The sequence below is a fragment of the Eriocheir sinensis genome, chromosome 18, assembly GCF_024679095.1.
Source record: "Eriocheir sinensis breed Jianghai 21 chromosome 18, ASM2467909v1, whole genome shotgun sequence".
NCBI classification, from domain to species: domain Eukaryota; kingdom Metazoa; phylum Arthropoda; class Malacostraca; order Decapoda; family Varunidae; genus Eriocheir; species Eriocheir sinensis.
Genome location: NC_066526.1, coordinates 4925962 through 4952973, shown reverse-complemented (window position 1 = coordinate 4952973; position 27012 = coordinate 4925962). Strand labels below are relative to the sequence as shown.

General features: G+C 43.8%; 1 protein-coding gene across 3 annotated transcripts in view; it reads left to right on the top strand.

Annotated features, from left to right (window-relative positions):
• Positions 1 to 27012, top strand: part of LOC127000245 (probable glutamate receptor) — a 188175-nt gene that overhangs the window by 82012 nt on the left and 79151 nt on the right. For all 3 annotated transcript variants that reach the window (XM_050863697.1, XM_050863694.1, XM_050863695.1), the window contains 7 exons: positions 3509 to 3696; positions 4604 to 4977; positions 9990 to 10146; positions 13047 to 13150; positions 14382 to 14469; positions 19806 to 19964; positions 20639 to 20804. In XM_050863697.1, the coding sequence (XP_050719654.1) occupies positions 3509 to 3696; positions 4604 to 4977; positions 9990 to 10146; positions 13047 to 13150; positions 14382 to 14469; positions 19806 to 19964; positions 20639 to 20804 (1236 nt within the window). The remainder of the gene's footprint in view (positions 1 to 3508; positions 3697 to 4603; positions 4978 to 9989; positions 10147 to 13046; positions 13151 to 14381; positions 14470 to 19805; positions 19965 to 20638; positions 20805 to 27012) is intronic.

Genomic DNA, 27012 nt, shown 5'->3' with positions numbered 1-27012 from the left:
TGATAGTATGGTTTCATTGGTAATGGTTGATGATGGTATGGTTGGAAAAGGTTATGACCTGAAATGAATTTTGGCCTATACTTGTCGCTTTCAAACTCTTAATCTCATCTTAGGTAAGCCTAGGCCATTAAACAAACGAAAAGAGCATGAAGTAGGAATTGCAATGTTTTTTTTCTCAAGCTTGGGAAGACATTCTAGCTAAGCATGGAATAGAAATAAAACAGTGAAGCGCAGAAAGCAGAAAATGTGGTTTACGCGTATCTTTTTCTGACAAGGGAAGACGTATTAGCTCAGCAGAAGCCATAAAACAAGCTTATTCATGTGTGTATATATTATTTTCATCCCGAGGGGACACTTTAATTAATCAAAGAGCTGAAAATAAATGGTAAAGAGCAAGAAGCAAAAACAGCAGCTAATGTGTCAAATTCTATCAGGAGACTACATTTTAGCTGAGCAGAAGTAGAAAAAACAGTAAGGAGCGAGAAGCAGTGTTAGTAGTCCGGTGCCTGCCTGCATGGTAACAGCTGCAGCCATCGTGCTCCATTAAGAGAGACGTGGACGCTAACACACGTACTCTAAGCTCTCAGGAAGACAAATAGAAGATTAATATGCGCGTGGCCTCAAGCAAGGAAAGGTATGAGACTTAAATCCGAGCAGAAAAGGCGTGCAATCACAAGGGGCGCGAGGGAGTGGTAATCGTCCGGCATCCCAGCGCTACAAAAGGCCAGATCTTTGACCTTAACGAGCAGGCAGCTCAGGCGAGGACGCTGCCGCTGCATACACAAGGAGCGCCTCGCCAACACACACACACACACACACACACACACACACACACACACGACCCTAGCAGAAGCGAAGGTAAATATTAGCTGCCATTTGACTCCCATTTCAGCCACGCGGAAGACTAGCGTTCCAGCCTAAACTTAGGTCTCTAAAGTTGTTTATAGATTATCTGAGTTCCGTTAAGAAACTTTGCACAAGACGAAATGGACGTAGGATAAAGTCCGGCAGAGCTTCTCGCATAATCGGAATCTAATCGAGGTCGAAATGGCCGAAGCTCCCTCGCGCCCGGCCGCTCCGAGTCACATCCTCACACAAACACAAGTCGCAGCAGCTCCGGCGAGAGAATGTTTTGTGTGTTTCGACTCCACTTCTCCCCCGCCCACCCTGCACCTGTTTCGTTCAGTGGCCTTGTAAAAATAGCACTTCCAATCTTCTCTGTTATTTATCCAAGTTTAATTTTCTGTTTTTCTTTATGTTAGGCGAGTTGAGTTGCCCTGGAGGTCGAGAGCGAATTAGCTGATGAGTGTTGGGTATAGTTTGCAGGAAGGACTTGTAGCGTGTATTGCCAGGGCCTGGAAGTGAGTGAGTGAGTGTGTGTGTGTGTGTGTGTGTGTGTGTGTGTGTGTGTGTGTGTGTGTGTGTGTGTGTGTGTGTGTGTGTGTGTGTGTGTGTGTGTGTGTGTGTGTGTGTGTGTGTGTGTGTGTGTGTGTGTGTGTGTGTGTGTGTGTGTGTGTGTGTGTGTGTGTGTGTGTGTGTGTGTGTGTGTGTGTGTGTGTGTGTGTGTGTGTGTGTGTGTGTGTGTGTGTGTGTGTGTGTGTGTGTGTGTGTGTGTGTGTGTGTGTGTGTGTGTGTGTGTGTGTGTGTGTGTGTGTGTGTGTGTGTGTGTGTGTGTGTGTGTGTGTGTGTGTGTGTGTGTGTGTGTGTGTGTGTGTGTGTGTGTGTGTGTGTGTGTGTGTGTGTGTGTGTGTGTGTGTGTGTGTGTGTGTGTGTGTGTGTGTGTGTGTGTGTGTGTGTGTGTGTGTGTGTGTGTGTGTGTGTGTGTGTGTGTGTGTGTGTGTGTGTGTGTGTGTGTGTGTGTGTGTGTGTGTGTGTGTGTGTGTGTGTGTGTGTGTGTGTGTGTGTGTGTGTGTGTGTGTGTGTGTGTGTGTGTGTGTGTGTGTGTGTGTGTGTGTGAAAACTTTAAATAATGACACACGAAAAAGAAACACCAAAAATACGAGCTAAACAGTAAAAAATAAACATTAGGAACATATTTACAAACAAAACTTAACGATCATAGAGAGAGAGAGAGAGAGAGAAAAAGTAATCTGATTAAGCATATTTATACGTGCCGAGGGGGTCTGTCTCTCCAATTATTTGCTCTCAGTCAGCCCTCGATGCAAGAGACGGGGCAGAAATTTCTGGGAATCCGTATTACTTTTATAAATGATTAACAGAGGTATTCACTTTTTTCACATGCCTCGTCCTGTCAGCCGAGCATGAAATTCAATCTGTGCTCACGAGAGATGACGCTGCCCCCAGTCGGTGTTCTCAGACCCTTCCGACTCTCACTTCAACTACTTCCAAAGGCCGAAAAGGAGATCAATCGGGATCTCATGAGTGTTCTTTTAGGTTCATGGTACAGAAGAAGGGTCAAACTACCACCAGGGCAATAAAACTGCCCCTGGAAATGCCCAAAACTCCTACGAAAGCCTAGTTAAATATGTGTAGGCCACGGGCCCCGAAATGTTTGAGAATTCGGCACCAGTTTAATAGATGGGGCGAAGTATAGCCTTTGTAACGGTACTTTTATCACGAGTATTTTTCACTGTTTCATGGTTATGCTCCTGATTTTTTTTTTTTCGGATTTTATACAGCAGTACTCTTTTTTTTTTTATTCTCATTGTTTTCTTTCCTAAACAAAAACTTCCCTCTGGTAGCATCCGGATTTTTTTCATATGTCGTTGTAGTTCTATGCGATTATTTTCCTCTCCGTTCAATGTTTTCTTTCCTGGATAAAAACTTCTCTGGATCGCATTTGGATTTTCCTCAAATGGTATTCCTTTCCTCTCACTGTTTTCCTTCGTGAATAAAAAAAAAAAACTTCCCTGTGATATCATTTGCATTTACCTCATATGGCTGATGTATTACTATGCGGTTTTCTTTTTCCTTTTATTTCAGTGTTTTCTTTCCTGAATAAAAGCTTTCCTATGATAGCATTTGGATCAGTGGCGGATCCAAAGGAGGGGGGGCGGGGAGGGGGGCCGCTCTCCCTCCTTAGGACCTAAATTGCGTCCTTTCAAAGATTCACTGAGATCTGGGGGGTATCATTCTTCTGAACACCACTACTAGCCGACTAATTATAATGATGATAATAATAACAATACTACTATTACTACTATTACTCTTACTTTGTATTTGAAAAAAAGGGCGCATGGCGGCGCCAGATGGATTTGGTGGATTCAAATCCTGTATATATATATATATATATATATATATATATATATATATATATATATATATATATATATATATATATATATATATATATATATATATATATATATATATAGATATATAGATAGATAGATAGATAGATAGATAGATATAGATATAGTATGGTATGGCGCCCATCTTGTATGTCAGCCCCCTTTCCCCCCTTCACCTGGAGCTGGATCCGCCACTTATTTGGATTATCTTCATATGGCTGCTGTAGTTCAATGCATATTTTCCTTTCTGTCTGTAGGTGGCGGGGGCAGCGGTGAGGGTGGCGACGTGGCTGGCTGGTTTGCAGTGACGCGATGTTGCTCCGATGTCCTCCTTGGCCTCTGTCATGGTAGCGTCGAGGTGCCGGTTCTAGGCCTACACCTGGCGGGCGAGAGGTGTCATGGGGTCCCCGCTGTGCCGTTAACCCCAGCCTGTCCTCCCTCCAAGGTCAGACACACATCGCGTATTCTGGTTCCTCGTGGGTGATAAGTATGAGATAGTGTGAGCACGGAGGGTCGTTTGAAGCGTTTATGAGAGTAATTACTGGTAGGTGTTTATGCAACCTTGAAATGTGGATGATTGTTGTTTTCCTTTTTACTGATCTTCTTCACTCGCAAGAACTAAAGAAAAAAGGAAGTAATAGTAAGTTGGAGGAAGTTTTTATAAGTTTTCTTCAGGTTTAGTTGCTAGTGATGTGCAACGATTGATACCTTGAAATGTGATGATTGGTTCCCTATCACTCATTTCCTTTACTTGCAGAAACTTAATAGACCGAGAAGATGAGAACTAGGCAATGGAAGAGTTTTTATAAGCGTTCTTTAACTTTAATTGCCAATGTCGTGCGATCATTAATACCCTAAAATGTGGATGAATGTTATGCTTTCTTTTTACTCATTTTCTCCACTTCCAAACTAGATTAGAGGAAAAGAACTAAACAAAATAACAGGAAAATGTATAACGCTTCTCTTCCCTTCCCTGTTGGTATGTAACCTGTAATGCCGTAAAATTTATATGATTGCTACTTTACCGCTCTTGTTTCCGTCATCCGCAGGAACTAAAGAGATTGGGAGGAAAAGAACTAAAACAAACTGTCAGGCAGATTGATTACGCTTCCTCTGGTTCATTCCATGTTGATATGTAACCTCCAATGCCGGAAAATGTATATGAATGTTATTTTTCCCTTCTCGTTCCCGTCACCCGCAGGAACTAGATAGATGGGGAGGAAAAGACTCAAAAACAATGACAGAAAAATATATAACACCTCATTTGGTTCATTCCCATTTGCTGTGTAACCTTTAATGTCGGAAAATGTATATGATTCTTAGTTTCTCCTTCTCGTTCCCGTCACTTGCAGGATTTAAGGACGATGGGTGGGGTCGAGGAGTTCAACAGGATGAGAGGAAGTGAAGGAGTAGGAGGTTTGGAGGCTTCCCTCATACGCTCTTGGGTGAAAGCGGTCGTCGAAGGGAGGGAGCCCGTGAGAACTAGGCTATACGGCATCGACCTCCTGCCAATACCCTCTTCCTCACCGTATTCATCGTTCTCTGACTCCCCCTCGCCCGTTTCTTTGCCCTCGGCCTCGTCTTCCTCCTCTTCCTCGCTCATTTCCTTCACCCATTCGTCCTCACACCTTTTCAATTTACCATCCTCTTCCTCCTCCTCCTCCTTCTCGTCGTCTGTCTCCAAGTTTGCTCCTCTCCACCGGCTCCTCCGCAACAGTACTTTGAGGTAAATAAAAGCTCGTTATGCACACACACTCCGATTGCTCTACAGATGAATATTTAAACTTTGAGGGAGTGTAAACATTGGGAAGGAGTGTGGATGGCGTGATGACACGAACGTGCAATACTGCTTGGGATTTCTCTCCTCTCTCTCTCTCTCTCTCTCTCTCTCTCTCTCTCTCTCTCTCTCTCTGGTCAGTTTAATCAACATTCCGTCAGGGTGCAACTGGTGCCAGCACAGAGCGATCGCCTGATGGGTAACTGACCGGCTGACTGACGCGAGATTCTTCGCCTCCGATTTGGCGACTCTGTTGCTTGGTGCCGCGGTGCAAGAGGGAGCGGGTGGTTGAATGGGAGCTTGCTTGAATTAGTCAGTTCTGTGCCAATTCTGGTAAAATTGGACCATATTTGACAACATGCTGGCAACTATAGTAAATCTAACAGCTTGCAAAAAATCTTAACAACGTCCCAGGAGAGAGAGAGAGAGAGAGAGAGAGAGAGAGAGAGAGAGAGAGAGAGAGAGAGAGAGAGAGAGAGAGAGAGATCAATTTCGGGAGGAGAGTTCAAGTCGTAGGCAGGAGGAAATACAGATGAAGGAAGATTGTTCCAGAGTTTACCAGCGTGAGGGATGAAAGAGTGAAGATGCTGGTTAACTCTTGCATACGGGGTTTGGACAGTATAGGGATGAGCTTAAGTAGAAAGTCGTGTGCAGCGGGGCCGCGGGAGGGGGGAGGCATGCAGTTAGCAAGTTCAGAAGAGCAGTCAGCATGAAAATATCGATAGAAGATAGAAAGAGATGCAACATAGCGTCGGAATTTAAGAGATAGAAGGCTGTCAGTAATAGGAGGAGAGCTGATGAGACAAAGAACCTTAGACTCCACTCTGTCCAAGAGAGCTGTATGAGTGGAGCCCCCCCACACGTGAGATGCATACTCCATACGAGGGCGGACAAGGCCCTTATATATGGAAAGCATCTGTGTGGGGGAGAAGAACTGGCGGAGACGATACAGAACACCCAACCTCGAGGAAGTTGATTCAGTGAGAGAGGAGGTGCGAAGTTTCCAGTTGAGATTTTGAGGCATACTTCCAGCAGGAAGGAAAGGTAGATGTTGACAGGCAGAGGCTCACTTTATCGATGATGGGCTCACTTGCTAAGTATCAAAATTTGCTGATGACACAAAAATTGCTAGCAAAGTAGCTGCGACACTTGACGAAGAAGCTTTACAATCAGATTTAGATCGACTTGCACGTTGGGCCAATCAATGGCAAATGAAATGTAACGTTGACAAATGTAAAGTGTTGCACATCGGAAAAAATAACAATCGCATTCGGTATGTAATGAATGGCCAACAACTTTCAGCAGTAAGTAAAGAAAAGGATCTTGGAATCACTATATCAAGCGATTTAAAGCCCGGTCAGCATTGTTCAGAGGTATTTAAAACTGCAAACAAATTGGTTGGCTTCATCGGACGAATCTTTAATAATAAATCGGAAAAAGTAATATTAAAACTGTATAATTCGTTGGTTCTACCCCATCTAGAGTACTGTGTACAGTTTTGGTCTCCCTATTACAGAAAAGACACAGAAAAGTTGGAACGGGTTGAACGAAGAGTAACAAAGATGATTCCTAGGTTGAGAAATTTATCATATGAACAAAGGCTTAAAGAAGTAAATTTATTCAGCCTATCAAAACGAAGAATGCGAGGCGATCTAATAGAAGTGTTTAAAATGTTTAAAGGATTCAGTGATATTAATGCGGATTAATTTACAATTGATCGATCAAATAGAACAAGAAGAAATCACAATTTGAAGACAAGTGGTAAAAGATTCTCGTCGCACGAAGCTAAACACTTCTTCAATCGAGTTGTTAATGTTTGGAACTCTCTACCCTGTGATGTCGTTGATAGTACAACAGTTACGGCCTTCAAGAATAGATTAGACAAGTATTTTGAATCCAACCAGAAACTAAGATATTACTCATTGTCGTAATAACGTTAAGTTCTTTCGAATACTGGTGTCCTTGTCCTTTTTTATCGCCCGGTTAGTGGTAGCAGTAATGGTAGTTCTTTACTCTTTCCTACATAATTTCCATGCAGTTTTTCCATGATGCATGGTTCTTTTTCCTTTCCTGCCAGCTTTGGCTGGAGGGGGGGTGGGGAGAAGCCTTCGCCTTTGCTGTCCTTCATCTTCCACCTTTGATTAGATAGTTAGTGTAGCTTGTCACAAACAGCCTCGTAATGACCTGCAGGTCTGCTGTTGTTTGTTCTTCCTTTGTGTTCCTTTGAGGCGAAAGAGTATGACCAGACAGGGTGTCAGCACGGAAGTACAGTTTTTAAGGACAATAGGAGGCACTCCATCAGGTCCATAAGCCTTCTGAGAGTTGAGGCCAGAAAGGGCATAGTAAACATCATTCTTAAGAATTTTAATAACAGGCATAAAGGAGTCAGAGGGGGGATGAGTAGGAAGAATATGCACAGAATCGTCCAGAGTGGAGTTTTTACAGAATGTCCGAGAGAAGAGTTCAGCATTGGAGATAGATAAGACGGCAGTGCTGCTGTCAGGGTTAAGGAGAGGAGGGAAGGATGAAGAAGTGATATTGGAGGAGATATTTTTGGACAAGTTCCAGAAGTCTCTGGAAGAATTAGAGGAAGGAAGATTTTGACATTTACTATGAATGAAAGAGCTTTTAGTAAGTCGAAGAATAGATTTGGCGCGATTCCGAGCAGAAATGTAAAGATCATGGTTAGCAAGAGTGTTAAGGCTCTGGTACCTTTTGTGAGCTGCCTCTCTATCTTTGATAGCACGAGAACAAGCGTGATTAAACCAAGGCTTTTTAGCATTGGAGTAGAGAAAGTACGTAGAATGTATGCCTCCATACCAGAGACAATCACCTCTGATGCGCTGGGCACACACAGAGGGGTCTCTCTCCTGGAAGCAGTAATCATTCCACGGGAAATCTGAAAAATACATCCTCAGGTCGTCCCACCAAGCGGAAGCAAACTGCCAAAAGCATCGCCTCTTCGGTGTGTCCAGAGACTGTACAGGAGCGATAAGACAGGACACAGAAATAAGTTTGTGATTGGAGGAGCCCAAAGTAGAGAACAACGACAGAGTAAGCAGAAGGGTTAGAGGTAAGGAAGATTTTGATAGTAAAAGAGTCGGGTAGGACGCGTAGCAATGGTTTTAAGTTAGACAAATTCAGATTTAACAAAGACATAGGCAAGAATTGGTTCACCAATAGAGTGGTGGACGAATGGAACAGGCTTGGGGGCCATGTTGTGGGTGTCAATACCATAGATACATTCAAGAAGAGGTTAGATAAAGCCATGGATGGTGAGGTAAGGTGGGGTTGAGTGTACAGGAGCTGCCTTGTATAGGCCAACCGGTCTCTCGCAGACTCCTTATGTTCTTATGTCTCCAAGGCGGTCGGGAATACGTGTAGGGTGCTGAACCAACTGCTCTAGGTCGTTAAGGAGAGCAAAGTTATAGGCTTGTTCACCAGGCTGGTCAGTGAAAGAGGATGAAAGCCAAAGCTGGTGAAGAACATTGAAATCTCCTAAGATCGAGACCTCAGCGAAGGGAGAGTGGGTCAAGATGTGCTCCACTTTAGAGTTCAAGTAGTCAAAGAATTTTACAGTTAGTAGAGTTAGGTGAGAGATAAACAGCACAGATGTATTTAGTAATAGAATGACAATGAAGTATTAGCCAGATGGTGGAAACCTCTGAAGAGTCAAGGTCGTGGGCACGAGAGCAAATGATGTCGTTGCGTACAGAGACGCAACATCCAGCTTTGGATTGAAATTTAGGATAGAGATAGTAGGAGGGAACAGAGTAGAGATTGCTGTCAGTAGACTCAGAAACCTGTGTTTCGGTGAGGAAGAGAAGGTGAGGTTTAGAGGAGGAGAGATGGTATTCCAAAATAAAAACTAGAACGAAGACCCCGAATGTTGCAGAAGTTAATAAAGAGAAAGTTGGAAGAGGTATCAAGAAACCCCTTGAGTCGAGGGCCGAAAGTGGAGTACGCTCTGGGGGCATTTGTGGTTCCCCTCTCAGGCGGGGACTCCGAGGCTGAAATTTGAAAAGCCATTTTGATATTTGAAAAATTTTGGGGAAGTTGTGGGTTTTGCGTGTATGTAGTGTGGTGTGAAAAGTAAGAGGATTTGTCTTTAGAGAGCATCCTGAACTACTCTCTGGTGTTGATAAGACAATAGGAAAACGGAAAGTGAGGACACAGGAAGGGTCTTTGGAGGGCTTGCAGCACACTCCTAGCTTCCCGTATATACCTCACCGGGAGTGGCTTGCGCCCGTTTCGGTAGGTGTCTCCCTGCTTACTCCCTGTGTGTGTGTGTGTGTGTGTGTGTGTGTGTAATATGTAATATATATATATATATATATATATATATATATATATATATATATATATATATATATATATATATATATATATATATATAATCAAATATCCGACTCTCTCAGGTCGGTAAGCCTTGGTTCATTCAAATCTGCTGCTCCTTAATCCTCGATGCTCGCTTCGTGTCCCTGCATGTTATGTATAGATGTTTTCTATTACTCAGATTTTACAGAGTTGTAACGTGTGTGTGTGTGTGTGTGTGTGTGTGTGTATATATATATATATAGATATATATATATATATATATATATATATATATATATATATATATATATATATATATATATATATATATATATATATATATATATATATATATATATATATATATATATATATATATATATATATATATATATATATATATATATATATATATATATATATATATATATATATATATATATATATATATATATATATATATATATATATATATCTCTCCCCATATATACCCACTCACCTACCTACGAGTACTTACCTATTCGTCTGTCTCCCCTCTCCCTGCCTACTTACTCACCTTTTTACATACCTATAATGTCTGTTTATCAATCTGTTCATATAATTTTACATTTCTGTATCATTCTTTCCCTTCCACGCACAACCAGGACACCTCAGCCACGCCGCAGGACGAGGCGGCAGGCAGTGGTGGTGTTGGGGGAGGACGGGAGCGCGGAGGTCCCTGACATGTTCTACAGCCTGAGGGTCAAACAGAGAGCCATGAAGGTGCTGAGCGGGACTGTCATGACCGTCGCCATGCTGCACGTAAGGGTTTTGTTTGTGTTGTCCTTAAAAACTGTGCTTCCGTGTTGACTGACTGCCTGGTCAAACTCTTTCGTCTCTGCCTATCAACATCTACCTTTCCTTCCTGCTGGAAGTATGCCTTTGCACAGCCTGTGCCTAAGAAGGGTGACCGTTCCAATCCCTCAAACTACCGCCCTATAGCTTTACTTTCCTGTCTATCTAAAGCTTTTGAATCAATCCTTAACCGGAAGATTCAAAAGCACCTTTCCACTTCTAACCTTCTATCTGATCGCCAGTATGGGTTCCGCAAGGGGCGTTCTACTAGCGATCTTCTTGCTCTCTTAACTGACTCTTGGTCATCCTCTCTTAGCCGTTTCCGTGAAACTTTCTCTGTTGCGCTAGACATATCGAAAGCCTTCGATAGAGTCTGGCGCAAGTCTTTGCTTTCTAAACTGCCCTCATTCGGATTCTATCCCTCTCTCTGTTCCTTTATCTCTAGTTTCCTTTCCTGCCGTTCTATCTCTGCGGTGGTAGACGGTCACTGTTCTTCCCCTACACCTATCAACAGTGGTGTTCCACAGGGCTCTGTCCTATCACCCACTCTCTTCCTGTTATTCATCAATGATCTTCTTTCCATAACAAACTGTCCTGTCCACTCATACGCTGATGACTCCACTCTGCATTATTCAAGTTCTTTCAATAGAAGACCATCACAACAGGAAGTACACGACTCCAGACTGGAGGCTGCAGAACGCTTAACCTCAGACCTTGCTATCATTTCCGACTGGGGCAGAAGGAACCTTCTGTCCTTCAATGCCTCAAAAGCTCAATTTCTCCACCTATCAACTCGACACAATCTTCCAAACACCTATCCCCTATTCTTCGACAACATTCAGCTATCACCATCTTCAACACTAAACATCCTTGGTCTATCCTTAACTCAAAATCTCAACTGGAAACTTCACATCTCCTCTCTCGCTAAATCAGCTTCCTCGAGGTTGGGCGTTCTGTATCGTCTCCGCCAGTTCTTCTCCCCCGTGCAGTTCCTATCCATATACAGGGGCCTTGTCCGCCCTCGTATGGAGTATGCATCTCACGTGTGGGGGGGCTCCACTCACACAGCTCCTCTGGACAGAGTGGAGTCTAAGGCTCTTCGTCTCATCAGCTCTCCTCCTCCTACTGATAGTCTTCTACCTCTTAAATTCCGTCGCGATGTTGCCTCTCTTTCTATCTTCTATCGATATTTCCACGCTGACTGCTCTTCTGAACTTGCTAACTGCATGCCTCCCCCACTCCCGCGGCCCCGCTGCACACGACTTTCTACTCATGCTCATCCCTATACTGTCCAGACCCCTTATGCAAGAGTTAACCAGCATCTTCACTCTTTCATCCCTCACGCTGGTAAACTCTGGAACAATCTTCCTTCATCTGTATTTCCTCCTGCCTACGACTTGAACTCTTTCAAGAGAAGGGTATCAGGACACCTCTCCTCCCGAAATTGACCTCTCTTTCGGCCACCTCTTTTGATTCTTTTTTAGGAGCAGCGAGCAGCGGGCTTTTTTTTAAATTATTGTTTCCTTTTTTGTGTGCCCTTGAGCTGTCTCCTATGTTGTAAAAAAAACAAAAATTATCTCTTTCCTTTTGTTTATATTTCACAACTTTTCAATTATTTTTATAGCAGGTACAAGTTTTTTATCTTTTCATCTGCTTACACAAAACTTTTTTTTTGGGGGGGGGAGGGGGGAGAAGGAGTTGATATTAGTATTCTTGTTTAGTTTCAGTGCACACAGGATTCTTTTGGTTTCTTTTGGTATGTGTGTATGCAAGGATCTCTGTTCCCCTGGTCACATATAGGATTTCTTCAGGAGTTATTTCGCCTGTAGGGGAAGACCATTGAGTCAGGTTTCTTTTAACGTGCAAGGATCACCTTTATTAATGACCCTGTTGAAAAAAATCAGTTGTTTTTGTATCTGTCTGCGAGGATCTCTGTTTTTCCTTGCTCACGTGTTCTTGGAGTTTCTATTTTGTCTAAGAATTTTTATTTACGCCGTGCCAAATATATTGATTCCCTTAGTTTTAAAGCATCGTTTAAAGATCACCATTTCTCCTTAAAGTGTAGGATTTGTCTGGGATGTTAATTGTAACGTGTAAGGATTCCCATTGCTCCATGTCAACGTGTAGGATGTGTCTGTGTTCGTGATTGTATTGTAGGATCCCTTTGGCAGCGTGAATGTATAGGATGCATCATTTTATTGGATTCATCAGGGTAGCATTTGTCTGTATAGGATTTGTCAGGGTTTGCAATTGTGTTTTGGGATCCCTTTGTCAGCATCAATGTATAGGATTCATCTGTATAGGATTTGTCTGTATAGGACTTGTCTGGCTTCGTGATTGTATTTTAGGATCCCTTTGTCAGCGTGAATGTATAGAATTTATAATTTTATAGGATTCATCTGTATAGGATTTGTCTGGCCACGTGATTGTCTTTTTGGATCCCTTTGTCAGGGTCAAGGTATAGGGTTCATCTGTATAGGATTTGTCTGGGTTCGATATTGTATTCTTGGATCCCTTTGTCAGCGTAACTGTATAGAATTTATCATTTTATAGGATTCGTCTGCTCGGGATTTTTCTGTTTAGGATTTGTCTGGCTTCATGATTGTGTATTTGGATCCATTAGTCATCGTGAATGTATAGGATTCATCTGTATAGGATTTGTCTGGGTTCGATATTGTATTTTAGGATCCCTTTGTCAGCTTCTATGTATAGAATTCATCTGTATAGGATTTGTCTGTATAGGATTCGTCTGGCTTCGTGATTGTGTTTTTGGATCCCTTTGTCAGCGTCAATGTATAGGATTCATCTGTATAGGATTTTTCTGGGTTCGTGATTGTATTTTAGGATCCCTTTGTCTCCTTGCCCAGCGTCCGCCCTACGTATCGCTGGTGACGGAGGGGAGGACCATCGTCAAGGCCACGGGCATCCTCCTGAACGCCCTTGACACCTTCTCCGCGACCTTCAACTTCTCGTGAGTGGGTGCTGAGAATTCCCCGCCTCTGCCAGGTGTGGGAGGAAATGCACTTTCCTCGTATGCTTCACTTCTGCTTCTCCTCTCGAGTGATGACCGGCTTTCGTGCCATATTTTACTTAACGCAGAGTTTTGGCATTTCTCCTTTCTACAGATGCAGTCTTTTCTATTCTTTTTATCTACATCTTTTTCATAATTCTGTATGTGTGTTTGTTGATTCCCTTCGTTTGACAGTTTTCTTTACTGGACTTTTTTTTTTTTTTTTTTTGCTATTTCTTCGTTTTTTATATTTTACTTAACGAAGACTTTTAGCATCTCTCCTTTCTACAGATGCAGTCTCATTTTTTTATTTTTTTATTTTTTATAATTGTCTTTATGATTATCAATACCCTTCGTTTGATATTTTCTTCACTACAGACTTACTTATTTTCTTTCGTTACTTCTTCGACTTCCATGCAATATTATAATTAACGAAGACTTTTGGCATTTCTCCTTTTTACAGATGCATCCTTTTTTATTCATCTGTTTTATAATTCTGTCTGTTTATTGATTACCTTCGTTTGATATTTTCTTCGCTACACATTCTTTTTTTTTATTCTCTCACTACTTCTTCTTCGGCTTTTATAGTATATCTTGTCATTTCTTCTTTCTACGGATCTATCTTATTTTCTTGTGTTTATCTATTCCATAATCCTGCCTGTATGTTTATTTATTCCCTTCGTTTGGTAATTTTCTACACTCCAGACTCTTTCGTTTGATTTTCTTCCGCTTCTTTCATCTTCTCTGAAATTCTATTTGAAAAGTTTATTTTCTGACCAACTCTTCTTCGTCTGTGTTTTCCTCTGCAGTTTATTTATTTATTTATTTATTTTTTTTTAAGTTCGCCTGATCTGCGTTTTCATGTTTATTCTTCAATTTTCGTCGTTAAGTTTGCTTCATCTACATTTCCATCTGCAAAATAATCGACATCTTTTCCTTGTTAAGTTTACTCGACTTGTTTTCAGTTTTACATATATCCTTTTCTTTTCCGAATGAATCTACCTTATTTTTAGTTCCATCTGATTTATTTTTTTGCCACGCTCACTTAATGTTTTTTTTTTTCCAGATGCCCATGACTTTTTTTTTCGTATGTAGCTATACCTGATTTCCATATTCATCTGCAGACTTATGCTTCTATTTCACGCTTTACATTTACCTAATCTGTGCCTTCCCATCCTCCTCGGCGCGGCAGGTACGTCCTCAAGCTGCCAGACGATGACCAGTGGGGGGCGCTGAAGGACGGACGCTGGACGGGCATGGTCGGGGAGGTGCATAGGAGGGTGAGTGGGGAAGGAGGGCGGTCATTGGGGGTTCGTGTGTCCAGGAGGGTGAGTGGTGAGGGAGGGGGGTCAGGTAAGGGTGAGGGCGGGGGTGCACAGGAGGGTGAGTGGTAAGGGAGGGCTATCAGGGGGGTTCGGATGCTTAGAAGTGAGTGGTGGGGGAAGGGGGTCAGGGTGGGTACGGGTGCGCAAAAGTGAGTGGTAAGGGAGGGGGGTCACGGGGGGTGGGGGTACGGGTGCGCAGAAGGGAGTGGTGGAGGAGGGGAGTCACGGGGGGTACGGGTGCGCAGAAGTGAGTGGTGGGGGAGGGGGGTCATAAGAACATAAGAACGCAGGAGTCTACAAGAGGCCGGTAGGCCTGTACGAGGCAGCTCCTTTGACCCTAAGCTCCCGTGTATCTAACCCCACCTAATATCGCTGTCCATGAAATTATCTAGTCTATTTTTGAATGTGACAATTGTATTGGCACTCACCACATGACTGCTAAGCCTATTCCACTCATCCACCACCCTGTTAGTAAACCAATTTTTGCCTATGTCCCTGTTGAATCTGAATTTATCCAGTTTAAATCCGTTACTTCGTGTCCTACCCGGTTCTCTTACCAACAAAACCTAATGAATGTCTCCCTTATTAAAGCCCTTCATCCATTTATAAACCTCGATCATGCCTCCACGCACCCTTCGCCTTTCTAGAGAATGCAAGTTTAACTGTTTGAGTCTTCCCTCGTATGGCAAGTTTCTCAACCCCTGAATCATCTTAGTCATTCTCCTCTGCACCGATTCTAACATTTTGATATCCATTCTATAGTAAGGTGACCAGAACTGAACCGCATAGTCAAGATGAGGTCTAACTAATGCTAAATATAGTTTGAGGAAGACTTCGGGGCTTCTGTTGCTTACGCTCCTTGAAATAAATCCCAGTACCCTATTAGCTCGATTTCTAGCTTGAATGCATTGTGCCCTTGGACGGAGATCAGAGCTCACTAAGACCCCTAAATCCCTCTCACCCAGACCTACTTATGAGAGTGTCATTTAAGCAAGAGTTATGTGAGGGGTTGTTCCTACCTACACTCAGAATACTGCACTTCCCTACATTGAACTCCATCTGCCATTTATCCGCCCAGTCATATAATCTGTTGAGTTCACCTTGGAGAATACTAGCGTCCTGATCCGACTCAATTACTCTACCGATCTTGGTATCTTCTGCAAATTTACTAACATCACTACTAATTCCTGTATCTAAGTCATTGATATAAATAATAAACAAAAGTGGACCTAATACCGAACCTTGTGGGACCCCACTCGTAACACATCCCCAGTCAGATCTTTTACCATTGATTTGCACTCTTTGCTTCCTATTGCTAAGCCACGCCTTGACCCAGTTCAAAACTTTACCCTCTACTCCGTGAGCCTGTAATTTAAGCAACAGTCGTTGGTGAGGAACTTTGTCAAACGCTTTACTAAAATCAAGATAGATTACATCATAATTTTAATCTCTGTCAACCGCCTCAAATACTTTATTGTAGAAGGACAAGAGATTGGTGAGGCATGACCTACCTTTTGTGAACCCATGCTGCGAGTCGTGAATTAAGCTGTGTTTCTCTAAATGCTCCCGAATGTTCCTGGCTATTATGGACTCCAGCATCTTCCCTATAACCGATGTTAAGCTAATTGGGCGATAGTTTGAAGCAACTGACCTGTCCCCCTTTTTAAAAATCGGCGTCACATTAGTTACTTTCCATAGGCTCGGCACATAGCCAGTATTTACCGACATCTTAAAGATGTCGGTTAGTGGGTCACTGATTACATCACCTAACTCCTTTAATACCCTCGGAAATATCCCGTCAGGACCTGGCGACTTGTTCTTCTTAAGCTTATCTATCTCATCCTGAACTACTTGCCTGGTAATGATTACATCCCTCAATTTATCGCCATCCCCGCCCTCGTACACCTGAACTCTTTCCGGTATAGTCGTTCGATCCTCCTGTGTGAATACTGAAAGGAAGTAGTCGTTCAACAATGTGCTCATATTTTCGTAATTTTCTACTAGCTCCCCTGTGTTTGTTTTCAGCGGTCCAATTTTCTCCCGTGTTTTTGTTCTATACATCTGAAAAAAGCCCTTAGGATTACTTTTCGCCTCATTTGCTACTTTGATCTCATAGTTCTTTTTTGCTATCCTGGTGTTTTTCTTAACTAATCTAGATAGTTCGACGTACCGGCCCCTGAGATGTGTTTCCCCATTCTTTATTTTCTGATAAATTCCCTTCTTTAGCCCAATCTCGTGTTTTAGTCCACGAGTCATCCACTTAGGATCATTGTTTTCTTTTCTAAGTGTTCGCTGTGGTATATGCTGTTCTTGCCCCTCTACTATTACTCTAACTAAATTATTGTAAGACATTTCTACCTGGTTCTCCTGGCTCTCCAATCCGCAGTTCTGGCCCTCATGAATCCCTAAATTATCCCAGTTTACCCCTTCAAGATGTCTTCGAAGCCCCTCGTAGTTTGCTCTTCTAAAATCTGGCACTAACACTGGGTTTGGTTCATGAGTTACCATGATCTAAGCTAAAACGAACCGTTCTGTGATCACTATTTCCTAACTCTCCGCCCACCTCCAACTCACGTAGCAAGTTCCCATTATTGGTTAGGACTAAGTCTAATATGTTATCTCCTCTGGTAGGCTCAGTAACTACCTGCTTAAGGAAATTATCTTGTATAACTTCAAGAAAGTCCTCGGCTTCCAGGTCACCCACTAGATCTTCCCAGTCTATATTCCTATAATTAAAGTCCCCCATTACGCAGACATTTCTACTCATACTCGCCCTGCCAATCTCCTGTAGTAATATACTCGTGTCCTGCCTGTTAAGGTTGGGTGGCCTGTATATAACTCCTAGAGTTAGTTTTTCTTTCCCTTTGTAAACGTCCACCCAAACTGATTCTGAATCCATGTTAGTTTTGACTGAGTTGTTAACTAAACATTTAAGTGAGTCTTTAACATATGGCGCAACTCCACCTCCCTTTCTGCCCTTCTGTCTTTGTGAAACATCTGAAACCCGTTATTTCAAATTCTGATCTAAAATTTCTATTAGCAGTGTCTATCCATGTCTCAGTGATCGCTATTATGTCAAAATTTTCTGAACAAGCTTCACCCTTAGTAAGTCTATCTTGTTTCTGAGGCTCCTGCTGTTAGTATAGAAGATTCTTAGCCCGTCCTCTGTTACTCCCTAGCAGTACTTCTAAGCTGCCTGGTTATATTATGAGCTAGATGTCCCCGCCCATTACTCCTCCCATTGCTCCCATTACTCCTCCCCCCCTCGCCTATACTAAAAAATCCCTCAGGGTACCAAGTGCTCGCTCAAGGGAGTCTGAGAGAGCCTCAACACCCTTGAACGTCAAGTGTATCCCGTCACGGGCGTAGAGGGCGTCGTTGCCAAAGAAGAGGTCCCAATTGTCGACGAACAGCCGCAGTGCTCAGCAAGTCTGCTGTTCACTGCTATCGCCCTGGACAGCCATCCATCGCCAACGCCCCTCCTTGGCAGGACGCCACACACTACTGGCGACCCACCAGCGTCACGTATCCTGCCTAACAATTCTCTAAAACGCCTGAGAAGGTCCTCGCTTGGCACACGAGAAAAGTCGTTTCAGCCACCGCTGAGAAAGACAATGGTGTTCGATCCCTCGCTTGCAATACACGCCTCAATCCTGTCTGATATATGGCCCACCCCTGCCCCTGGGAAACACACCCTCGTCCTGTTCTTATCCTTGGAGCAAAAATACCTGTCAACATAACGAACCTGACTATCACCAACAACAAGAACCCGACGGTCGGAAGGGGGGCCAGGAGGGATGGGTGAAGGGGGGAGAGCGGGAAGGAGGAGGGACCTGCTGTGAAGAACGAGGAGGGTGTGGAAGAGGTGGAAGGTGGACAGGAGGAGGAGGAGGAAGGAAGAAGGAGAAAGGGAAGGTGAGGTGGTGGAGGGAGGAACGGACGAGGAGAGGGAGGAAGAGGGGAAAGGGAAGGTAAGGGACAGGTGTTGGAGGGAGGGGCGAGCGAGGAGGCGGAGGACAAGGAGGAGAAAGAGGGGGAGGAGGAGGAGGAGGAGAGTGGGCCGGAAGAGGGGAGAGGGGGGACGGAAGTGGAAGGCGTGGATTTGGAGGCGGAGGAGGAGGAGGAGGAGGTGGAGGATGAGGAGGAAGGAGGAGTAGGAGGAGAGGGAGGTGAGGTGGGGAGGGAGGGACGAGCGGAGGACAAGGAGGAGAAAGAGGGAGGAGGAGGAGGAGGAGTGGGAGGGAGAGGGAGAGGGGGACGGAAGAGGAAGGCGAGGAGGAGGAGGAGGAGGAGGAGAAGGAGGAGGAAGAAGAGAAGGAGGGGTGGGAAGCGAGGAGAGCGGAGATGGTCGAGGAGGAGGAGGATGGGAGGGGCTGCTGTGTGGGAGAAGACAATACTGGAGGGGAGGAGGACGAGGAAGAAGAAGAAGAGGAAGGGGAGGAGGAGGAGGTGGGGCTTGTTGCTGCTGCACTAACCAGTAAGTGTACCTGGGCGGCGAGAGTCGTAACCCTATTCTCTAACTCTATGATCAGGGGGGGTACGGGTGCGCAGAAGTGAGTGGTGGGGGAGGGGGGTCAGGGGGGTACGGGTGTGCGGAAGTGAGTGGTGGGGGAGGGGGTCAGGGTGGGTACGGGTGCGCAGAAGTGAGTGGTGGGGGAGGGGGGTCACGGGGGTACGGGTGCGCAGAAGTGAGTGGTGGGGAGGGCGGTCACGGTAGTTACGGGTGCCCAGGAATCACTACAAGAACAATCGCCCGCACCCCATATCACAAACTTACACCGCAGCCCTCCAAACACAAAGAAATCAGACACACGCTCCCTCAGCACGCCGGTGTATTCATAAAGGTTCTCAATAAACAATTACATAAGAACTATTAACGAACCTACACCATACAACTGTACACTCACTGTATTTCCTTCACCTGTACCTTCACCTCTAACACAGTTTTTATTATACCCTTGAAAAAAAAAAATAAGGAGTAGTGAGGAAGGGCGGTCACAGTGGATACGGAAGCAGAGATAAAGGTACCCAAAAGCCTTGAACTTCACAAAGAAAGTGTAAAAAGGGAGATAGAAAAAGTGTCAAAATCTGAAGACTACGATTCTTGATGCTTTTACCGTCTCGAAGTATCGCGGAAATCGTTGCAACTGAAAACGAGGTAAAAAAGCCTATAGATGTGGATGGATACGCTCCGGTGGCATATACTTCTCCGATAAGTGTGTTTATTCGTCGTGAGTTTCCGGCAGATAGTTCCCGACTTTGGTTTATCTTTCCTCCCCGCTCGCCGGCAGGAGGTGGAGATGGCGTTGGGGCCCACGTCGATCACCGAGGCGCGAGAGAAAGCCATCGACTTCACCGTGCCATTCGACTATGAGCCTTGGGACATCCTCATTCCAGAGTCCATTGTCACGGTCGACCTCACGGCTTATCTCTTCCCCTTCGCCAACCTGGTAAGTTAACTGGCTTGCTGACTGGCTGGCTAACTAACTTGTTGACTGGCTGACTGGCTGACTGGCTAACTGGCTGACTAACTGGCTGACTGACTGACTAACTGGCTGGCTGACTGGGTGACTGGCTGGCTGGATGACTGGCTGGCTGGCTGACTGGCTGACTAGCTGGCTGCCTGACTGGCTAACTGACTGACTGACTGACTGACTGACTGGCGGACCGGTTGTCTGGCTGGCTGCCTGGCTAACTAGCTGACTGGCTGAGACTGACTGACAAACTGACTAACTCATCGGGTGAATAGATGATGGAATGGCTGACTGACTAACTGGCTGGTTAATCGACTGGTTATTTGGCGTGCTGACGAAAAGGACTGCTTGTAGAAGATTGTTATTTTGCTTCTTTAAACTGATTTTTCTGTGACTGGTATGGTTTGTGAGTAGCTTCCTTCCCTCCTCTCTTTTTTTAACAGCTGTATGCGTCAGGTTAAAAGGAAAGAAATAAAAAGTTTCGTTGCTCACCGTAGTATAGGCCACATAGATTTTAAATTTTCAAAATTAATTAATTTTCTTTTTCATCTGTCCTTTCATTTACAAACCTTTATTACTCGGGCCTTTTTCATAACTGCGACTATTATATATCGCTCACCTCGCCCTGCACTTTCCCTTCGTCCCTCAAGGTGTGGATCGGGATCATGGCCTCGACGCTGTTGGTGGGGACGCTGGTATGGATCGTCTCTCGGCTGTTCGGGGACAAAGGCCTCCTGTACCCCGCCAAGAAGTCATGCAAGAACTACACGTACTCGCATTACCTCCTGGACATGTTCGGGTGCCTCATACAGCAAGGTTTGATGATGGGATTTGGAGTAAAGGCTTTGGAGGTAGTGTTCCCGGTGATTGTCATTTAATAGCGTGTAGTTGAAGCAGTTTATCTATTCCACTTATTATATTGTTATTCAGTTGCTGTTGGTTTCAGAGGCCGTGTTATATCGTTTTTCGGTAATAACTTGTTAACAAAGCGTCGGATAAGGATGATGCTTGAGCAAAAAGCATGTTTCAGACCTTGGCATAATATTGTCAGTGTGATCCATTAAGATGTGGATCACTGAAGCGTTTATAAAAGGCTCGTGATGATAATGATGAAGATGTCGAAGATGAAGTGTCGAAGCAAATAATCTACTCTTAAAAGTGTATGTACCTGCAGCAGTTTTTTTTTCTATGATGTATATTCAGAGTTGCCAGCCATCGGTATTGGGTCACAGGGCCCACGAAGCTTGAGCTATTCTTTCAGTTGTTGTAAATAACCTGTGTTTCTCTGGGGCTTGTAACAATTGGGTCCTTCATTTAGTTCTACCTGCCATTTGGTGGTCCTGGTGGAACTACCAAAATAAATATGCTTGCGGAGTGCGTCCGAATAATTTTTCTAACTTGTTTTTTTGCAATCATTTAGAAATCACATTTTTTTCATAGCTACGGTATAGAGCCACTTGAGTTGCTAGTATACTGCTACTACACTAAACATGCGGTTGTGGGCGGAGCAAGCGTACGGGATCCCTTGTACAGCCTTGCCGCGTGTCTCCCAGCCCGCGATGTAGAAATGTTCTAATTTAAGTAAAACCATGGCAAATGTGATCAGCAAATATGCATACACATTTAATCTTAGTATTATAACGTATGGAAGAACAGTTAACTTATTATGGATAAGATATCTGTAAGCATACAAAGAAACGTGGCATACATATTTTACAGTGTTGCTAAAAAAATGCTATACTTATTATTGAGTTTTCCTTATGTTTTGGGATGGGTAAGGGGTTTCACAATTATATTTAGATTATATCGTGATATCGTGTACGTTAAAATAAGCTGACATAAGTATGAAAAAAAACATTAAAATCCTCGCGGCGGTAACACTCCCGGCCAACACCCAGACACGCCCGCCATCCACACAGGTGGAGAGGTCAGGTGACTCCACTCAGGTCAGTCGGCGTCCTTGACCAGACACGATCGATATGGCTGCTCCACCAACACTCCCCCAGCATCTACATAGCCAAACAAAACAAGTTATCTTCAATGTCCGCCAGTATTTTGAACAGAAGCAGAATGCAAGCACTCTTGAAGCCCTGTCAAAGGTTACTCGTCGCACAGCTGTAGCAACTCATGTCAGCGAAAGAACTGTTGAAAAAATTAACAAAGAAGCAAGAGAAAATGTAGAGAATCGCGCTCCCAAGTTTACATCTCCCAAGAAAAGGCAGCGATCAAAACCCATCATGGACTTCTTCGATAACTTCATTGAAGGTGTACTGCACAGAACAGTTTTGCAGTTCTACGCAAGAAAAGAAATCCCCACACTCGAAAAAATTCATGAAGAAGGGAGGAAGGGAGGAATTAAGAGAGAGAGAGAGAGAGAGAGAGAGAGAGAGAGAGAGAGAAACATGGAAACATGGAAATGCAGGCAACAGAAAGCCTATTGGCTCATTACGAGGTCGCCCGCTTGGTTGATTTAATCTGCTCGACCGCCACTTGGGGCTTGATGAGCAGATGAAAGCACCTCGATATTGAGGAGCAGATGAAAGTCCCTCGTTATTCAGTTTACTCCCGACGCAGCGAAATGACGGTCGATTCTATATTTGAAGGAGTTGATGGTATTCGCATTTACTACTTCTGAGGGAAGATTGTTCCAGTGGCGGATGACTCGGTTTGAAAAGAAACTCCTTCCAATGTCTGTGTTACATCGACTCGACTGAATGGGTAAACCCTTATTTCTAGTTCTTGAGTTGGTTTGTAGTTCAAAGAATTTGAAGAAATCGACGTTATTGAACTTTTTCAGATGCTTGAAGACTTGAATCATACCCCCTCGTAGGCGTCTTTTCTCCAATGTAAAGAGATTGAGTCTCTTGAGTCGTTCCTCGTACGGTTGGGCCCTTAAGGTTGGAATCATCTTTGTGGCGCGTCGTTGAATCCTTTCCAGTAAAGCAATGTCCTTTCTGTAATTAGGAGACCAGAACTGTACTGCATACTCGAGGTGCGGTCTTACCATGGAATTATACAAGGATAGCATCACGTCTGGTGTTTTACACTCGAAGTTCCTCGCTATGAACCCGAGCATAGTGTTGGCTTTGTTGTATGCTTTTTTACAGTGATTCGCGTGCTTCAGGTCACTCCTGATAGTTACTCCAAGATCCTTTTCCTCCTGCATCGCCTGCAGAGGTATCCCATTCATGATGTATGTGTGGTTACTATTTTGGGACCCAATGTGCATGACTTTGCATTTGTCAACATTAAATGACATTTGCCATTTTTCCGACCATTCGATAATGTGATTGAGGTCTTTCTGAATGATTTCGCAGTCGGTCTTTGTGAGGGCATCTCCACCCACCTTGGTGTCATCTGCAAATTTCGATATTGTGGATTTCAGTCCTGATTCTAGGTCATTGATATATATGATAAAGAGGATGGGTCCCAGCACTGACCCTTGAGGCACTCCACTAGTGACTGGAAGCCAATCGGAAGGCTGTCCGTTGAGTAGTCCTCGTAGTTTTCTGTCGGTGAGCCAATCTCTTATCCACGCGATCAGATTGGCTCCAATGCCCGCCGAGTGCAGTTTCTTGAGGAGTCGCTCGTGCGGTGCCTTGTCGAAGGCTTTCTGAAAGTCCAGGTATATAACATCACTGGGGATGTGGGCATCCCAGTTCTTATATATACCTTGGAAGAAGTTTAATAAATTTGTTAGGCAGGAGCGCTTGTTTCTGAAGCCATGCTAGGTGTCGGAGATTATATTATTGTTTTCTAGAAACTTAACAAGTTTATCTCTAATAATCTTTTCGAGTATTTTTCCTGCCACTGATGTCAAACTTATGGGCCTGTAGTTTAATGCAACGCTTTTGTCTCCTTTTTTGAAAATCGGTGTTACGTTCGCCATCTTCCAGTCTTCCGGGACCTTGTTTAGTTGAACTGACCGGTTGAATATGTTAGTGAGTGGTTGAAGTATTTGTTGTTTAAGCTGTTTAAGAGAGAGAGAGAGAGAGAGAGAGAGAGAGAGAGAGAGAGAGAGAGAGAGAGAACTAAGGTGGGGTTAAAACGTGGCAACGCTGTACTGCCGCTCTACGCCCGTGACGGGATACACTTGACGTTCAAGGGTGTTGAGGCTCTCTCAGACTCCCTTGAGCGAGCACTTGGTACCCTGAGGGATTTTTTAGTATAGGCGAGGGGGGGAGGAGTAATGGGAGCAATGGGAGGAGGAATGGGAGGGGACATCTAGCTCATAATATAACCAGGCAGCTTAGAAGTAATTCTAGGGGAGTAACAGAGGACGGGCTAAGAATCTTCTATACTAACAGCAGGAGCCTCAGAAACAAGATAGACTTACTAAGGGGTGAAGCTTGTTCAGAAAATTTTGACATAATAGCGATCACTGAGACATGGATAGACACTGCTAATAGAAATTTTAGATCAGAATTTGAAATAACGGGTTATCAGATGTTTCACAAAGACAGAAGGGGCAGAAAGGGAGGTGGAGTTGCGCTATATGTTAAAGACTCACTTAAATGTTTAGTTAACAACTCAGTCAAAACTAACATGGATTCAGAATCAGTTTGGGTGGACGTTTACAAAGAAAAACTAACTCTAGGAGTCATATACAGGCCACCAACCTTAACAGGCAGGACACGAGTATATTACTACAGGAGATTGGCAGGGCGAGTATGAGTAGAAATGTCTGCGTAATGGGGGACTTTAATTATAGGAATATAGACTGGGAAGATCTAGTGGGTGACCTGGAAGCCGAGGACTTTCTTGAAGTTATACAAGATAATTTCCTTAAGCAGGTAGTTACTGAGCCTACCAGAGAAGATAACATATTAGACTTAGTCCTAACCAATAATGGGAACTTGCTACGTGAGTTGGAGGTGGGCGGAGAGTTAGGAAATAGTGACCACAGAACGGTTCGTTTTAGCTTAGACTGGGCAGTAACCCGCGAACCAAACCCAGTGTTAGTGCCAGATTGTAGAAGAGCAAATTACGAGGTTCTTCGAAGACATCTTGAAGGGGTAAACTGGGATAATTTAAGGATTCATGAGGGCCAGAACTGTGGGTTGGAGAGCCAGGAGAACCAGGTAGAAATGTCTTACAACAATTTAGTTAGAGTTATAGTAGAGGGGCAAGGACAGCATATACCACAGCGAACACTTAGAAAAGAAAACAATGACCCTAAGTGGATGACTCGTAGACTAAAACACGAGATTGGGTTAAAGAAGGGAATTTATCAGAAAATAAAGAATGGGGAAACTCATCTCAGGGGCCGGTGCGTCGAACTATCTAGGTTAGTTAAGAAAAACACCAGGATAGCAAAAAGGAACTATGAGATCAAAGTAGCAAATGAGGCGAAAAGTAATCCTAAGGGCTTCTTTCAGATGTATAGAACAAAAACACGCGAGAAAATTGGACCGCTGAAAACAAACACAGGGGAGCTAGTAGAAAATTACGAAAATATGAGCACATTGTTGAACGACTACTTCCTTTCAGTATTCACACAGGAGGATCGAACGACTATATCGGAAAGAGTTCAGGTGTACGAGGGCGGGATGGCGATAAATTGAGGGATATAATCATTACCAGGAAGTAGTTCAGGATGAGATAGATAAGCTTAAGAAGAACAAGTCGCCAGGTCCTGACGGATATTTCCGAGGGTATTAAAGGAGTTAGGTGATATAATCAGTGACGCTAACCGACATCTTTAAGATGTCGGTAAATACTGGCTATGTGCCGAGCCTATGGAAAGTAGCTAATGTGACGCCGATTTTTAAAAAGGGGACAGGTCAGTTGCTTCAAACTATCGCCCAATTAGCTTAACATCGGTTATAGGGAAGATGCTGGAGTCCATAATAGCCAGGAACATTCGGGAGCATTTAGAGAAACATAGCTTAATTCACGACTCGCAGCATGGGTTCACAAAAGGTAGGTCATGCCTCACCAATCTCTTGTCCTTCTACAATAAAGTATTTGAGGCGGTTGACAGAGATGAAAATTATGATGTAATCTATCTTGATTTTAGTAAAGCGTTTGACAAAGTTCCTCACCAACGACTGTTGCTTAAATTACAGGCTCACGGAGTAGAGGGTAAAGTTTTGAACTGGGTCAAGGCGTGGCTTAGCAATAGGAAGCAAAGAGTGCAAATCAATGGTAAAAGATCTAACTGGGGATGTGTTACGAGTGGGGTCCCACAAGGTTCGGTATTAGGTCCACTTTTGTTTATTATTTATATCAATGACTTAGACACAGGAATTAGTAGTGATGTTAGTAAATTTGCAGATGATACCAAGATCGGTAGAGTAATTGAGTCGGATCAGGACGCTAGTATTCTCCAAGGTGAACTCAACAGATTATATGACTGGGCGGATAAATGGCAGATGGAGTTCAATGTAGGGAAGTGCAGTATTCTGAGTGTAGGTAGGAACAACCCCTCACATAACTATTGCTTAAATGACACTCTCATAAGTAGGTCTGGGTGCGAGAGGATTTAGGGTCTTAGTGAGCTCTGATCTCCGTCCAAGGGCACAATGCATTCAAGCTAGAAATCGAGCTAATAGGGTACTGGGATTTATTTCAAGGAGCGTAAGCAACAGAAGCCCTGAAGTCTTCCTCAAACTATATTTAGCATTAGTTAGACCTCATCTTGACTATGCGGTTCAGTTCTGGTCACCTTACTATAGAATGGATATCAAAATGTTAGAATCGGTGCAGAGGAGAATGACTAAGATGATTCAGGGGTTGAGAAACTTGCCATACGAGGGAAGACTCAAACAGTTAAACTTGCATTCTCTAGAAAGGCGAAGGGTGCGTGGAGACATGATCGAGGTTTATAAATGGATGAAGGGCTTTAATAAGGGAGACATTCATAAGGTTTTGTTGGTAAGAGAACCGGGTAGGACACGAAGTAATGGGTTTAAACTGGATAAATTCAGATTCAACAGGGACATAGGCAAAAATTGGTTTACTAACAGGGTGGTGGATGAGTGGAATAGGCTTAGCAGTCATGTGGTGAGTGCCAATACAATTG